This window comes from Convolutriloba macropyga, chromosome 14, assembly GCF_964194025.1.
Source record: "Convolutriloba macropyga chromosome 14, txConMacr16.3, whole genome shotgun sequence".
Lineage (NCBI taxonomy): Eukaryota > Metazoa > Xenacoelomorpha > Acoela > Convolutidae > Convolutriloba > Convolutriloba macropyga.
The window spans coordinates 24,014,892-24,030,035 of NC_134481.1; the positions used below are offsets into that span (position 1 = coordinate 24,014,892).

At 33.7% G+C, this 15,144-nt stretch overlaps 3 protein-coding genes across 3 annotated transcripts in view; 2 read left to right on the top strand and 1 right to left on the bottom strand.

Moving 5' to 3' along the window:
* The window catches only part of LOC142353713 (importin-8-like), a 371,797-nt gene that overhangs the window by 266,978 nt on the left and 89,675 nt on the right, over window positions 1-15,144 (bottom strand). The window lies entirely within an intron of this gene.
* LOC142352916 (glutathione S-transferase Mu 2-like) lies at window positions 8,872-9,849 on the top strand. The gene has a single exon (XM_075405071.1). It carries the CDS (start codon window positions 8,878-8,880, stop codon window positions 9,532-9,534), a length of 657 nt encoding a protein of 218 aa, XP_075261186.1. The 5' UTR covers window positions 8,872-8,877; the 3' UTR covers window positions 9,535-9,849.
* LOC142353058 (glutathione S-transferase class-mu 26 kDa isozyme-like) lies at window positions 10,963-12,564 on the top strand. Its single transcript, XM_075405253.1, has 2 exons — window positions 10,963-11,247; window positions 11,947-12,564. Exons 1-2 carry the CDS (start codon window positions 10,966-10,968, stop codon window positions 12,325-12,327), a joined length of 663 nt encoding a protein of 220 aa, XP_075261368.1. The 5' UTR covers window positions 10,963-10,965; the 3' UTR covers window positions 12,328-12,564.

The window sequence follows — 15,144 nt, forward strand, 5'->3', positions numbered from 1 at the left end:
ATAGCCGCCCCCATCTTCTCAGCGGGCTATTATAGCGCTCCTAATTTTTTTACAATTCAAAGAATTTGAATTGTATTGGTGCGCTGTTTTTTTTTGGGATGTGTTCACACATTTTTCAATGACTTTGATCTTTCAAAACGGGATAAACAGGTAAATCCCAGCGAGCATTAAGTTTCATTAGAGGTCCAAAGTGGGTTTTAGTAGTCTTTCAAGTGCTTATAGTGGTGCAGCTGCTGGGATGGCCTTAATATAAGGTTAAAAGGTTATTTTTAGGAATTTTTGGGCTCAAAATGGTGCAATTTTTCATGTTTTTTGTGATTTTTTGTGATTTGGTTAGTCTTAGGTTGAAGTTTTTAAAAGTTGATAAAGGCCTTTTGTGAGACAAAATTGCTTCTTATGGCCATTTTTTGAGCTATATGTTTTGGTGCTACAAACACAAACACGCAAAATGAAAATAATTTTTGCAATTTTTTTCAGGTTTTTTGAAAATGTTAGTCATTTTTTGAGTTTTTTAGCCCTAGGTGTCAAGAAACCTCCTCTAGGTTTTGATAAAGGGTTTGATGATAGATTACTGCATAGTTTCTAGTGTTAATAGAATGGTTTTCATATTTTTGTCGTCATGAATTTTAGCATTTTTTGACAAAACTTTTTTTTGACATTTATTGTCATTATTAAAGTTGTCTGTGTCACAGTGGCCAGAAAACCTCATCAGGGGTTGGAAAATAAGTTGCTGAAAAATTTTTAGTTGCCATGGAGTAGAATTCAACTTTTGATTATCACAAATTTTAGCAAATTTTTTTGGACAAAATTCGCATTTTCAGGTTTTTGAAAATTTTTGTCGTTTCTTCATTTTTTTTCCAGCTTCAGGGACCAGGCAATCTTCTTTGAGGGTTGTTAATAGGACACTGCGTAGTTTCTAGTAACAATGGAATGGTTTTTAACTTTTTAATGTCTCGAATTTTAGAATTTTTTTAATAAAATCTGCAACTTTTTTAAGGCTTCCTAAAGTTTTTATCAGTTTTTGATATTCTCAAGTGCGAGAAAACATATTCCACTTTCTGATAAAAAGTTCTGCATGGTTTTTAGTTTCAATGGATTTGTCTTCAACAATTTTACCTTTCGACTTTTAGAAGTTTTTGGATGAAATTTGAAATTTTTTTCAAGTTTTTTCAAAACAATTGTATTTTATTTTTTTCTTGCCTCAGTAGCCAGGTAACCTCATCCAGGGTTTGATAGTATGTTATTAAACAGTTGCTAGGGGGCAATCGAATGGCTTTCAGCTTTTTAATAGAATGAATTTCTATTTTTTGACGTTTGAAATTTTTTCTAAAAATTATTGCCTATCGATCTATGAGCCAATGAGTTTTTTAAAGCTTGGAATTGGGTTACTGGATAGCCTCTAGAGACACAGAAATGATTCTGAAGATATTTATATCACGATTTTCAGCTGCATTTCTTTATAATTTGCAATTGATTTTTTTCTAAGTTTTTTGTTCCTTTTCGAGTTAATCGATCTTCAACGGTCAATGAATATTTTGAAATTGGTATTTTTGAAGGGAAAAAATTTTGGCATAGGTTTAAAAGCTTCAAGAGTTTTAGCAATGAGTATATTTTTGTTTAGTTTTGATTCTTTTAGTTTCTCAATTTTCTGATGATTTTTTTGTGTTCTTGCTGGCATTGTTCAATTGATCTGCTGGTCAGGTAGAGTACGCCTGAGTTTCTCATCCCTAGGCTAGTTTCTCTTCTCTCATTCTGCTAAAAGTGATTTTGAACATCAGTTGCTCAGCAAAGCAATTCAAAATGAACAGAGTCAGTTTAAAAATTGAAGTCAGAATTAGAAACGGGATAATCCCATAAAGCCCAATTTTAGATGCCCGCTAATTGAACGTCGTTCCTATGAGTCTTAGTTACATTCTCTAGTGCTTATTGGTATTGATAGTAGCCTCTCTCTAAGAAACAGAAGTATGTTCAGCTACGAAATGCTATCAAAATAAATCGGACTTAAAAAATATTAAATATTTTTTCAATATTTTTAAATATTTTTTCAATATCTTCTATTCTTTCAATCCCAATCATGCTTATTGGAATCAACTGCGGCTATTTTCCGGCAATCTGCCGGGTATGTGTTCGATTTTTTGTATCAGTTTTTTTTCTAAAGCGTTATCTCATTCCACTGATAGTTCATTCTATGCCTATTTTTTTGTTTGAACCAAATTTCCATTTCCTTCTTGTGTCTTTTTGTTCACATGCGGCATTTTGACATTTATTTTGTTCTTTTAAAAATTTTTTCGATCTGTTTTAGAAATAGTTTTCCCAATCCACTCATAGTGCGTTCTAGGTCTAGTTTTTTTGTTTAGTCAATGAAAATGTTTTGAATTGTACATCAGGACTTGTCCTGCTATGTTTTTTTTTTACTTCGTCGAACTTTTTTTTCGCTTTACCCATTTTGCCGCTTTTTCGACATTTTGCGTGAAATCCATCTGACTTCTCTAGGCTAGTTTAAATCTTCTGTCGTTCTGCTCAAAGTCCTTTTAAACAGCAGCTGTTCAGCAAAGCAATTCAAAATGAAGCGAGTCAGTATAAAAAAATCAAAATCAGAAATAGAAACGGGATAAACCTATAAAGCCCATTTTTAGATGCCCGGTACTTAAACTTTGTTCTCAAAAGTTTTAGTTACTATCTATAATGCTTATTGGTATTGATACTAGACCATGTTGCCTCTCACTGAGAGACAAGAGTATGTTCAATTACGAAATGACATCAAAATAAATCTCACTTAAAAATGTTTATACAAAAGTCATATTTTGATATTTTCTTTTCTTTCAATCCCAATAGAGTTATGGGAATCAACGGCGGCTATTTTCCGGCAATCTGCCGGGTATGTTTTTTTTATCTGAGTGATTTTTTGATCAGTGTAGCAAACATTGAAATAGGAAGATCAAGGTTGAGGGGGGAGGGGGCTGAAAACAATTGGTTTGATGAGCGAGTCCGAGAATCCTATAGAAGATTGGCTGCTTTGTTCATTCGCTTTTTCAAAAGAGAACGCTAAAAATTTAAGTGAGAAAAGTTTGTTGCCCTTGATAGTCGGTTTAATGTGTAAGTTTGTGGTTTGCGGTGGTGCGTGTCTTTTTATGTAAAATTTTTGGTAAACCGCTTTTTTCTTTTACTTTAGGTCCTCGACAATGCTGTTATGCGCAAATTAGTTTGGCTACAAGGAAGATTAGATTTTAACCGGTGGTGATTTTTGTCATGCCGAAATGAAGTAGAGCGAAAGAGCTTGCTTTCTCGCTAGTTGTTTTTTACTGTTTTTCCGAATTTTTGGAACGAATTTTTTACTAAATGGTTTTTCCAATCCATTCATAGTTCGTTCTAGGCCTAGTTTGTACCAAATTTCCATTTCTCGCTAGTGGTTTTTTCACATGCGGCGTTTTGACATTTCTGTTTTTTTTTCTATCTAATTTTTCTATAAATGGTTTTCCCAATTTACTCATAGTCCGTTCTAGATCTAATTTGTTTATTCAATGAAAATTCTTTGAATTGTACGTCAGGAATTGTCCTGTTTTTTTTGTTTTTCGTGGAGTGACTTTTTCACGCTTGACTTCTTAAATTTTGCGTGACCTTAAAAACCACTTATTCAGAAATTATGTCTGTTGCTGAAAGGTTGGGTATTCGCCAAGGTCGGGTATTCGAGCACCTCCATTGGCGAGTTTTTTCACCCAAAAGTTCTCTGGGCTACAGCCTCATCTGAATTGAAATTTTTTTTTTCGCCGAACAGTTTTCTAGGTTACAGCCTTATCTGAATTGAAAATTCTGACGTTATTTGGTTTATGTTATGACGTCCAGTTCACAAGACAGTTGAAATTGTACGTTCTTTAATGGTATCTCAACAGCGAAGATATTTTAGGTCATTTGGATGATAATGTTTTTGATCATACGTAACTCAATAAATGATTTGCGTCCAATAAAACACGTAAATTGCGATTAATTTAATGTAATATGACAAAAAAGCCCTCTGCGGAACGCATGCAAGAAGGAGTTCAATTTCTTCTCTTAAAAATTTTTTTGTTAGCGGTGTTGCGAATTTAATGAAGTTAATATATCCGTGTCTATCTATATTCTACTTTCAGTGAAGATCAATATGATTAATTTACATGGGTGTACCAATTTTCACCCCTAATAGGTTCACCCTTATCATTTAGCACCGACGATTTTATCCATCCACCGATTAGTTTATTATCTCCCCGCAATTTTTTACTTGATTTCATTGGTAAAATTAACATTCAAGTTAAGACGTTCATGGGATTTGGAGAAAAACTTAAGAGTCCAGTATTCAAAATCCGAGACTTGTAGGGTTTGAACAAAAATACTTGAGGTGAAAGGTGCAGCGTAAAACTAAACGGTTGAAAACGTTATCTGAAAATATGGGTTAAATTAATGGGGGTAAAACAAAGCAGAACCTCCTACATAACTTCTTTTTCATTACAGTGACGCTTGTATTTGCGCAATGAAATTCTACAGGTAATGATTTTCAATGAATGCCAATAGAGCTCACATAAATAAAAAGTTGAATGTATGCATTGCTCTAGATTAAAGGCGTTGCTATTTAGCGTAGTTTTAAAGGTAGAATTTGAACGACAGAAGGAACTACCTGCTGTCTCATTTATTCGCTCCAATATAAAGTCTCAAGGTTTTTTCGCAGTTCTAATTCTGCTAATCTAACTTTTTTGTGGAAACTTTTTTTGGCAATGCTCTAATATGTTGCTTGTTAAATTTTAATGAGTTTCAACATTCGGTAATCTCAAAAATTGAGAAGAGGGTATCATGAGCCGAGTAATGTTACGGAAAATGGCGAATTTTTTTCGCCGAACAGTTTTCTAGGTTACAGCCTTATCTGAATTGAAAATTCTGACATTATTTGGTTTATGTTTTGACGTCCTGTTCACAAGACAGTTGAAATTGTACTTTTTCTGATGGTATCTCAACAGCGAAGATATTTTAGGTCATTTGGATGATAATTTTTTTGATCATAGGTAACTCAATAAATGATTTGCGTCCAATAAAACACGTAAATTGCAATTAATTTAATGCAATCTGACAGAAAACCTTCTGCGGAACACAAGCAAGATGGAATTCAATTTCTCACTCTTTAAAAAATTTTCTGTAAGCGGTGTTGCGAACTTAATGAAGTTAATATATCTGTATCTATCTATATTCTAAGTCTAGGGAACATTAGAGCTTAAAAAATCCAAAACAGCTAATAAATGATTGTATTAATGCGACTCTTGGTATTGTGCGCCCCTGAATTCTGCGCTCCTGGATATTCGCTGATGTGACTGCTTTAAGTTTATAGCGTTATCAGTTTTCCTGGTTTAATTTAAAAATTTCTGTTTAGTCTCGATGCTTTTCAATTGAGTAAAACCAAACTGAGTCGTAATATCTTCAGGGCTCTATCTTTTTTGTGAATCTTTTTGTTATTTCCCTCAGGCATATATATCAGCCGATTTGTACCCGCTGAAAATATCCAAAAAGAGACTTGTGTCCGTTAGTCGTTTTCTATCTATATTCGGCGTCTAGTACTGCTGAGAATTTCAACTTAAAACTTCTCAGTTGTTGCTTTCAAGGGTGATTTTTGATGGTCCGTACGACAGTTTTTTTGGAGTCTCTCATCTTGTGAACAATGAGGCTTCAACAACTCGACACAACAACTTAATGGTTGTCATGCTGTGATGATGAATTTTACGCTTTTAGGTTTTCGTTGATGTTACTTCTTGGGGTCAATAGCCTCCTAAGATTTTCTGACTGAATTGAAGAATAATTTCTGTCTAATCATGTTGCTTTTCAATTGAGTGCAACCAAATTGAGCTCTAGTATTTTTAGGTTTCTATAGATTTTGGGGATCTTTTCTGTTACTACCCTCAAGCCTGTATATCAGCCGGTTTGCATCCACCAAGAAAGTCCAAAAATCACGTTTTCCTCTTCATACAAATTTTGCGGTGTTTACTAAATTGTAATTTACCGTATAAAATTAGAAAAATTATTTTCATGTTGTTCATTGATTTAAAATTTTCTAATGTGGTATTTCGTCAATGCGCATTATTCGTATATGCATATGTAACTAGTATTGAAAGCCATTTATATGCTATATTTAAAAACAAGATGTAATAATTGACGTATGGGCAATAAGGGAAGTGTTCAGGATTTGGTTGGTATTGATCAGAAATATTCCCAATAATTTAAATTTTTCGAAGCGAACCGCGAGGATATTATTTAAAAGCATTGTGTTAAAATGTTTGCTTATGATGATTGCAGTCTATTTTTTGTGCTCAAAATCATTGTTTTTTTGTTAAATACTGAAAATAATTTCAAAATAATTTGCAAAATTAGTATGTAAAAATTCAAAGTTAGTCCCAATGTTCATAAAATGAAAGTCTTTTTTCTGAGTAGTTGGCGAACTGCAATTGTTATAAGATTTGCGACAAGAATTTCCACTAAAATTTAGTTTCTTTAAAAATTTCTGCTCAGATATTGTGTTCAATCTCCGAAGACCTTGTATTAGCATTATTGCTATGCGCTTTTCTTTTATACTGTGATTTGTAGTGATGTCTTTTTTTCATCAATTGGATAATTTCTGTTGTAAGATTTGCACCTCAGTTAGGAATCTCAAAACGATTTTTAATTGCTCTCGAACGGTTTGAAGAACTTATTGTAATCGCGTGTCTAGCCCTTCTGCTTGACCGTTTTTGAGATTTTGTTTTACTTCATTCTTGACTTCTAAAATTTCTTTTCACTTTTTCTCCATTTTTTAGTGATCTCCATTAATCTCACTTCAAACTGAAGTTGCTACAATAAAAGTGATCATAAAATAAAAAATCTCAATGGCCTGATAGCCAAGTTGTTAATGCATTCCTTTGGACTCTGGAGGGCGAGGCTTTGAAGCCCCACCATGGTCGGATTTTTTTAAACACCCATAAGAAAAATTTATCTAGGTTACGTCCCCTTAATTAAATTACTCCACCTGTCGTTCGAGAGCAAATTGTCCGACGTTAGTGGTTTATGTTTCAAATGTATTGCACCAGTCGTTTTTTCTGATTTTGTCTCAGCCTTTACTTGCTCTTTATTAGCGCAAAAAGTTATTAGCTTTTTCTTACTTCTCAGTTGGCAACTGATATTGCTTGTTAAGCCTTTCTGCGTAATGTTGAAGGTCAATATGATTATTTTACATGGGTGTAGCAATTTCCGACTTTATTTGGTTTATGTGTTGACCGGTTTTTGATGGCCTCTCAACCGCGAAGATATTTTAGTTCATTTAGATGATTATGTTTTGGATCAAACTTAACTCAATAAATGATATGCGTCCAGTAAAACACGTAAATTGCTATTAATTTAATGTAATATGACAAAAAAGCCTTCTGCGGAACGCAAGCAAGAAGGAGTTCAATTTCTTCTCTTTAAAAAATTTTCTTTAAGCGGTGTTGCGAACTTAATGAAGTTAATATATCCGTGTCTATCTATATTCTACTTTCAGTGAAGATCAATATGATTAATTTACATGGGTGTACCAATTTTCACCCCTAATAGGTTCACCCTTATCATTTAGCACCGACGATTTTATCCATCCACCGATTAATTTATTATCTCCCCGCAATTTTTTTTACCTGATTTCGTTGGTAAAATTAACATTCAAATTAAGGGGTTCTTGGGATTTGGAGAAACAGTTATGAGTCGAGTTTTCAAAGTCCGAGATTTGTAGGATTTTGAACAAAAATAGTTGAGGTGAAAGGTGCAGTGTAAAACAATAAAGGGTTGAAAAGGTTATCTAAAAATATGTGGGTTAAACTAATGGGGGTAAAACAAAGCAGACCCTCTTACATAACTTCTGTTTCATTACAGTGACACTTGTACTTGCGCAATGAAACTTGACAGGTAACGATTTTTAGAGCTCACATAAATAAAAAGTTGAATGTTTGTATTGCTATATAGATTAAAGGCTTTGCTATTTAGCGTAGTTTTAAAGGTAGAAGCTGAACGACAGTAGGAACTTCCTACTGTGTCATTTATTCGCCTCAATATAAAGTCTCAGATTTCTTCCGCAATTCTAATCCTGCTAATCTAAATTTTTATGTGGAAACTTTTTTGGGAATGCTCTAATATGTTGCTTGTTTAATCAACCTAATTGGAGAACGAAAATTTCAGAAAATGGTTTATTTCAAATCACTTGCTTTAATAGTTTGCTTTATTGATTGCATGTGTTCTACAGTAGATTCTAGCACAATTCTAGTGAGTTTCAACTTTCGGTAATCTCAAAAATTGAGAAAAGGGTATCATGAGCCGAGTAATGTTACGGAAATTTGTCCATGGAGTGGAAATTTTGTTGTTTCGATTTTAAAGTGGAAATTTTGACAAAGCTGTCGACAACAAATTCTTGATAGCTTTTAATTCCATAAATTTTTAAACAATCATGTACTTCTGAGGTTAGAAAGTGCTACTGTTCCTATCTACTATAAGAGTGCTATAAAAAGGTTAATCTGACATCACGTTGTGAAATGCTGACGTTTGTCTTAGTTGCGCGACTGGTGAAAAACCTGCGGCGGACTAAAACTTTTTGAATAATTTGATATCGAGAAGTCTTGACTTCAATTCAAACTTAGAACCTCTATATTTAAAAAACTGAACCGATTATCTTAACTGATGTTGGTATAGTATTATTTAATAATGGTTTTTGAGTCTGAACTTAATCATTTGATCAAGTTTGTTCATACGTCGTGCCAACTTCGCTTGTCATATTATTATACGCAAGGAGAAAATAAAAGGTCAAAGCTATATAATGTTACACCATATATGGTCAGTTAATTTTCTTTTCTTTTCAGAGTTGTAACAATGTCTTTGATTATTGGCTATTGGCCAATCCGTGGCCTTGCTGAGTCCATTTATTTGACATTGGAGTACTTGGAGATACCCTACGAGAAGAAAGCTTACACACGGGAAAATTACCTAGAGTGGTTTGAAAATGATAAACTAAACCTTGGAATTGACTTCCCAAATCTACCCTATTTAATCGATGGAGACTTCAAAACTTCCCAGTCTCTGGCCATTTTGAAGTATATTGGACGCAAGCATGGTTTGTTTGGCGGAGAGTCAAACGAGGAGATTACAAAACAAGAGGCACTTCTTGACAGTATCTATGATTTGAGAATGCGGTTTGCTCGCTTGTGCTACAGTGACGACTTCGAAAATAAGAAAAAAGAATATTTGGACAATTTGGCTAAAAATCTCAAATTTTATGACGATTGGTTAGCTAAGCGTAAATATATGAATGGTGACAAATTATTTGTCGGAGATTTCTTTCTCTGGTCAGTACTGGACATAAATGACTTGATGTCGCCAGGCATAATGGAACCCTTCCCCAATGTTGCGCGGTTCAAAAATGAGATCGCCTCCCTACCAGCTATTGAGAAATATTTGAAGAGTGAACGATTTAAAAAGTTCCCGGTAAATGGATTCACTGCTAAGTGGGGCGGGAAAGAGGAAGCGTAAAAGGAAAAATTTAAATCAATTGAAGAATGTTGTTGTTATTGTAAAATAGTATTTTGTCCAGCCGGATTTGTTTGTGTAAATTCTGATGTAATATGCATTTGTACATCTCTATATAAAAACAACCCTTAATAATTTTTTCTGTTCTTAAACTAAAAAGAAACTAATTTTGTTTTTAGAACTAAATATCAAATAATTTTGGACAATTTTTCTGTTATCCTAGAGTTAGTACATGGTTAATATCAGTCAATATTTTGTATTAACACAAGAATTTGCGTTGCGAAATAACAGTTGTGTTGAATTGGATTTAGTGAGTCACTTTGTTTCACTTTAAGAAATTAGTCTACATATTTGGGATCCCTACGACCCAGTCTCGAACTCGTGCAATTTTCATTTACATAAGGGATTTTGATAGCCATACCCACTGAACAATGGATACATGTTCCAGGCCAATAAAAGACTTCGAGGAACTCGTGCCAATAAAGACTGAAGAATAACGAACTTTGAATTCTGATCCTGACTAAAAATACATCTATAACACAGAAAGCATGTTCCCTTGGTTGAGTGGTTAAGGCCGCATCAAAAAAATGAACAACGTAACAACCGTGCATCGGAAGTAGTTTGGAGACTAAAAAATGAAGGGATCCTTATTCTGTGCGGTAGACCCCCCATTCTCACTACTAGTATTACAATTTCTAATAACATAGACTAATAACATATAAAGATATAGGAGACTTACAATATGACATTGTATTGGGGGAAGTTCTGCATGAATTTTTAGCCGAGTTTTATTTAGTGTAATAATTGCTGTCGTCGTTGTTTGCAAGTCTGAATTATTTATTTCCTTCATTTTGATGAAAAGTTATTAGGGCTTTGGTTATATTTTTTAATGTCAATAGCAATATTTGTTAAGTTGTTCCGGGCGATTTTACGTGGTATGTGGGTTTAAATCCCCGATGTTCTCAATACATTTTTGTAAGGTTTGAAAGGAACGTTGAAGTTCAACGGTATAATTTAGGGTCTTTGAAGATTGTTTCTTCGCATGATAGACCCCTCGAAATTTTTGATATATCATAATTTGAAAAAAAACTACGATAATCGATTTGCTTGTAATTTTTTGCCCCACTAAATTTGGATATAATTGGGTAGAAGAGGGGTATACATTGCTGGATTTCACAGCTAGGAAACGTACGTGACTTTCGCAATGACCGATTTTGTGGATGTTAATGTTATATCCATGTGGATCTGCAGAACTTAAGATCTGAACTCGAAAGCTGATTTCATGAAAAAAATACAAAATCTAACCATTATTCGATTTGATTGTGACTTATTGGTTGCGCGTGATCAACTAATATTTTGCTTGCTTTCCAAGAATTTGGTAATAAAATTTTCTCAAATTTGAGGAACTGGAAGGAAGTAATATTCTAGATACCCATGACCATCCTAATTGCATACTGGCCAATCAGGGGTCTCTGCGAATATGTATACCTCGCTTTGGAGTATCTAGAAGTTCCATATGAGAGGAAAACATACACAGCTGAGAACATGAATGAGTGGTACAAGGAGGACAAGTATAATCTGGGACTGCATTTCGCAAACCTGCCTTACTTAGTTGAAGGAGACTTCAAACTTGTTCAGTCACTCGCCATTCTCAAGTATGTCGGGAGAAAATATGGCATTTTTGGAGGTGATTCAATTGAAGAAACTGCCCATCAGGTGCGTTCTACTCTTCACAGTTGGGCTTCCAAGAAAACGTAACTATTGTGATATCACCTTTTGGGTTATATTTCAAATTAGCTTGAATTGAACGTAAGTTCTAAGTTTTGATAATTGTTTCTAAACTTCAGCGGTTGTAAGAATGTAATAGTTGCTTGTCGGACATCAGAGCCGTATTTCAAATGCAAAAATTCATTTTTGCTTTTGAAATAGGGCTCTGATGTCCGAGAATCAACTATTACGCCTAAAACTGCTGTTTGAACCAACAAACGCAAATTTTTCCCTGGTATTTTTCTCCTTGCAGACCGAGTTACGATTTTGGAGGGCACAAAACTCTCTTAATTGCGCTGCGACTGATGAGTTTTGTTATCTTTACCTTTGGTGTTATTTTCGGTTCTTTTGTTGAAATTTACTCCAAATGTAATTTACATAAGAGGACAACCAGTGGTAACATTTTGATACGTACGTCTCAACTATGACTAGATGTCATTCAGCAAAACTGCATAAAACCATGGTAAAAATTTAGATATTGGGCTTGACTTAAGTCATTATAGCGAAGCTGAGGGGATATTCAGTAAAAGTGAAACATGCAATAGATCTAGAATGTTTTTTCTCAGCTCCTGATAACTTGACTACAACAGCGAGAGTCAAGGTACAGAAAGTAGAATTGAATTATACCTGTGCCTTTCACTTTTTCAGGAGGCTCTGATTGAGCACGTCAATGATCTTCGGTCCCGATTCTCAAACCTCTGCTATTGTGATCGAGACTTGTTCGAAGCTAAGAAGGTCAAGTACTTCGAAGAATTTGGGGAAGAACTCAAAAAACTGGATGATTGGTTCCAAGAGAGAAAGTGGATGAATGGGGACAAAATTTTTGTGGGAGACTTCTTTCTTTGGCATACTCTGGATGTTCACGATTGCATGGTTCCTGGAATTCTGGAAGAATATCCAAATGTTACAAGGTACAAGAACGAGGTCCAGAAAATACCTCAAATTGATCGCTATCTGAAGAGTGAGGTCTACCGAAGGTTCAATATCAACGCACCTTGGGCCAATTTTGGCTGCTATGCCGGTTTGTAAGTTGGGTTCGTGCGCTATCCTCTGACTTCTGTCAGATACAAACGGTATGTTTAGCACATATTGTATATAGCAACGAATTTGTAAACAATTTGCAACAATTTGTAAACAAGTAATACAGTTAGTAATAGCTTGAAAACAGCCAATACTTTCTCAGGGATTCTTTTGTGCTAATTTGTACAATTTTAGATGTTTGCTTACCAGACCGCTGTTTTTGTAGGAATAAAGTTTTTGTCTGTATTGTTTCTCAGGGGCCGATTCCTCACATTTAGATAATTTGTCGAAGTAAACAACGTGAACGTTTAATATAAAAACCACTTGAGTTCCAGGGACAAATATCAGTTACCATTTCAAAGGAGTGTAACGTCATTGTGCTTAAAAATTAAATGACACGTAATTTTAATATACTTTGACACGTAAACTTCAATATACCAGTTTCTTTTCTTGTAGTTTGGTTTTTCGTAGAAGTAATTTTTATTCGATGCTATATTGAAATGTAAACCTCAGTAATTGATGCCACAGTATTTTGCAGAGCCTGAAAATCCGTTTGAAGCTCAAAATTGGCACATATTTCTTGATTTTTTAGTTAATTTTTGACTTTTTTATTTCTTCATTTTTGCATCTCTCAGCCATCTTTTTGTCAAAAATCAGTTAATATGGCAACTTACCTGTGTTAATTCATATACTCGACGCCTCTTTCTACCTCGATACATTTTTTGTTTTATAAAATTGTACATATCCTAATCCGATTTTGGCAGTTCTTTTTCCAATTTTTCTCAGTTTTTTCTTTGTATTTTGGTTTCAATTAATAGAATGTCTTTTTGTCCAACATGAGGGACTTAATTCTTGTTTCAATAAAATTTCAATTGTTTTTGGCGTTAAGTTTTTGAAAAACATTTAAAATTCTCATAAATGCAGTCTCGAAAATTTTTGACCATTTTTTTGGAAAATATTTCAATGTTTCTTATGTTTCAATTCTGCGTTCTCTTTTTTTCTCTTTTCAGGAGGATGGATCTCTGTCTCGGACGACTCGTTTTCTTTTCTATGTCGCGAATGCTGAACAATGAAATGTATTCATTTTTTTAAATTTATTATTAACTTTCAGAAATCAAGAATGTCTTTTTGTTACGGTGTCCCTTACATTGTTTCTATATTCTTCACATTCTAGTATGTATCATTCTAGTTTTAACCTGACACCTCCATTTATATTCGTTAAATTGATTTTTACAGTTGTTAGAAAATTGAATAATTTCAGCTTTTGTTTTTTTAGAAATTTTTCATTTCTTTGTTTGCAATTGATTTCATTCAACAGAAGGCAGTACTGAGAGTTTGCTAGAAAGCCTTTTCCAAAATTTCTGCTTATTGCTATTTATTATAATTTTCTTTCGGCCTTCGTATTGTTTTTAAATGATTTTTTGCCTTTGAATTTTATTCTTTTGATTATGTCTTTTATATGATTATTTTTTTTGAATTAGTATGAAATCATGTTCTCTAGCATATATACAAATAAAAAGTGTATGCTTTTTTGTCTTAATTACAGCGACTAGAAATATAATTGCAGTAGTTTTCTGATTCTTAGATGTGAGCACTTTTTTGAAAAATTTAACAATTGATAGCCCTATAAGTTTTTTCAGCCTTTCAATATTTTGACCATCCTAATTATTTCGAACTTTTTTAACTTTGCCAAATGTTTACAATAATATTTTACAATAATATATTATAGTAAAATTTTACTGCATTTTGTTTCTCTTGGTGACAGGCGTTTAAATTTCACCAATTTTTAGGTCAGACCTGGGGAGGTATTGAGTTAATGGTTTAATACAAAAGTTAATAGCTTGAACTGCAATTACGATTTTATTGTGGAGTTTTGACTCTTGGAGTCGCTTCCGGAATTCTTACGGCTATGTTTTTTTCGTCAAGTTTTTTGTTACGACCATATGACGTCACAACATCTTTAAATCTGCTTTTTGTTTTTGTTCATTCGTTCATGCAATTTCAACTGAAGTGCGTGTGTGACGTAATTTTTCGCTCTTAGTGGAGAGAGTTTTGTTCATTCGCGTGATTAAATTTTTGGTCGCACGTGACTTACATCACTCTCAAAAATGACTTCCTCACTTTTAAATTGACGTTTGTTTACTTTAATGCAAAGAGATAAGGTCAGGTGAATGTGTGTCAGTCTCTCAAATGAAAGTTATTTGAGAGCAGCTAATAGTGGCAGCATTAACTTATACAGATTCCTAATCAAAATGTAAAATCTCAGCCTTCAATGAAAAGACTATTTTTTTGCTCTGTCTTTCTTACTGTTTTTTTAGACTAAAGATCTGCGAAGCTGTTGCGGCTTTTTTCTGCCAATCTGGCAGCTATGTTATGTGAATTTGTTATATGGCAGTTCATTGTTCCGACCTCATATAATGAGCAAATAAACTTTGTGTTAGCCTGGTTTCTTTGTTTGATTCCTGATTTTTTTAGTAGAAAGATGAGAGGTTTTTTTCAAAAATTAGAGTAGCATAATTAGACAGAGGAGCTGTAAAATTTGGTTTTTGCTTAGATGACGTAAATTGAAGATCTTTAAATTCCGTGAAAACCTAGAAAAAAGTGGGAAGCTTAAGTTTGTAAATTTAATCCTATTTTCTGTTAGATTCCTCAATTTCAAACCTAATAATAACATGAAAACTGTGACAGCAAAGCATGTTTACTCAAAGGGTTTGTTCGAATTCCGTTTTTGCTATAGTATGGAGTTTAAAGAACTAGGTGTTCCTTGAAAAGTTCATTTGACTTCTCTATCGATTTTCCTTTTCAAACCGAAAAATTAAAGGTTGG

Bases quoted from the DNA above. Each gene is read 5' to 3' on its own strand.
- LOC142352916 (XM_075405071.1), top strand. From the start codon at position 8,878: ATGTCTTTGATTATTGGCTATTGGCCAATCCGTGGCCTTGCTGAGTCC.
- LOC142353058 (XM_075405253.1), top strand. From the start codon at position 10,966: ATGACCATCCTAATTGCATACTGGCCAATCAGGGGTCTCTGCGAATAT. The intron at 11,248-11,946 runs GTGCGTTCTACT...TCACTTTTTCAG, and splicing joins TTGAAGAAACTGCCCATCAG to GAGGCTCTGATTGAGCACGT.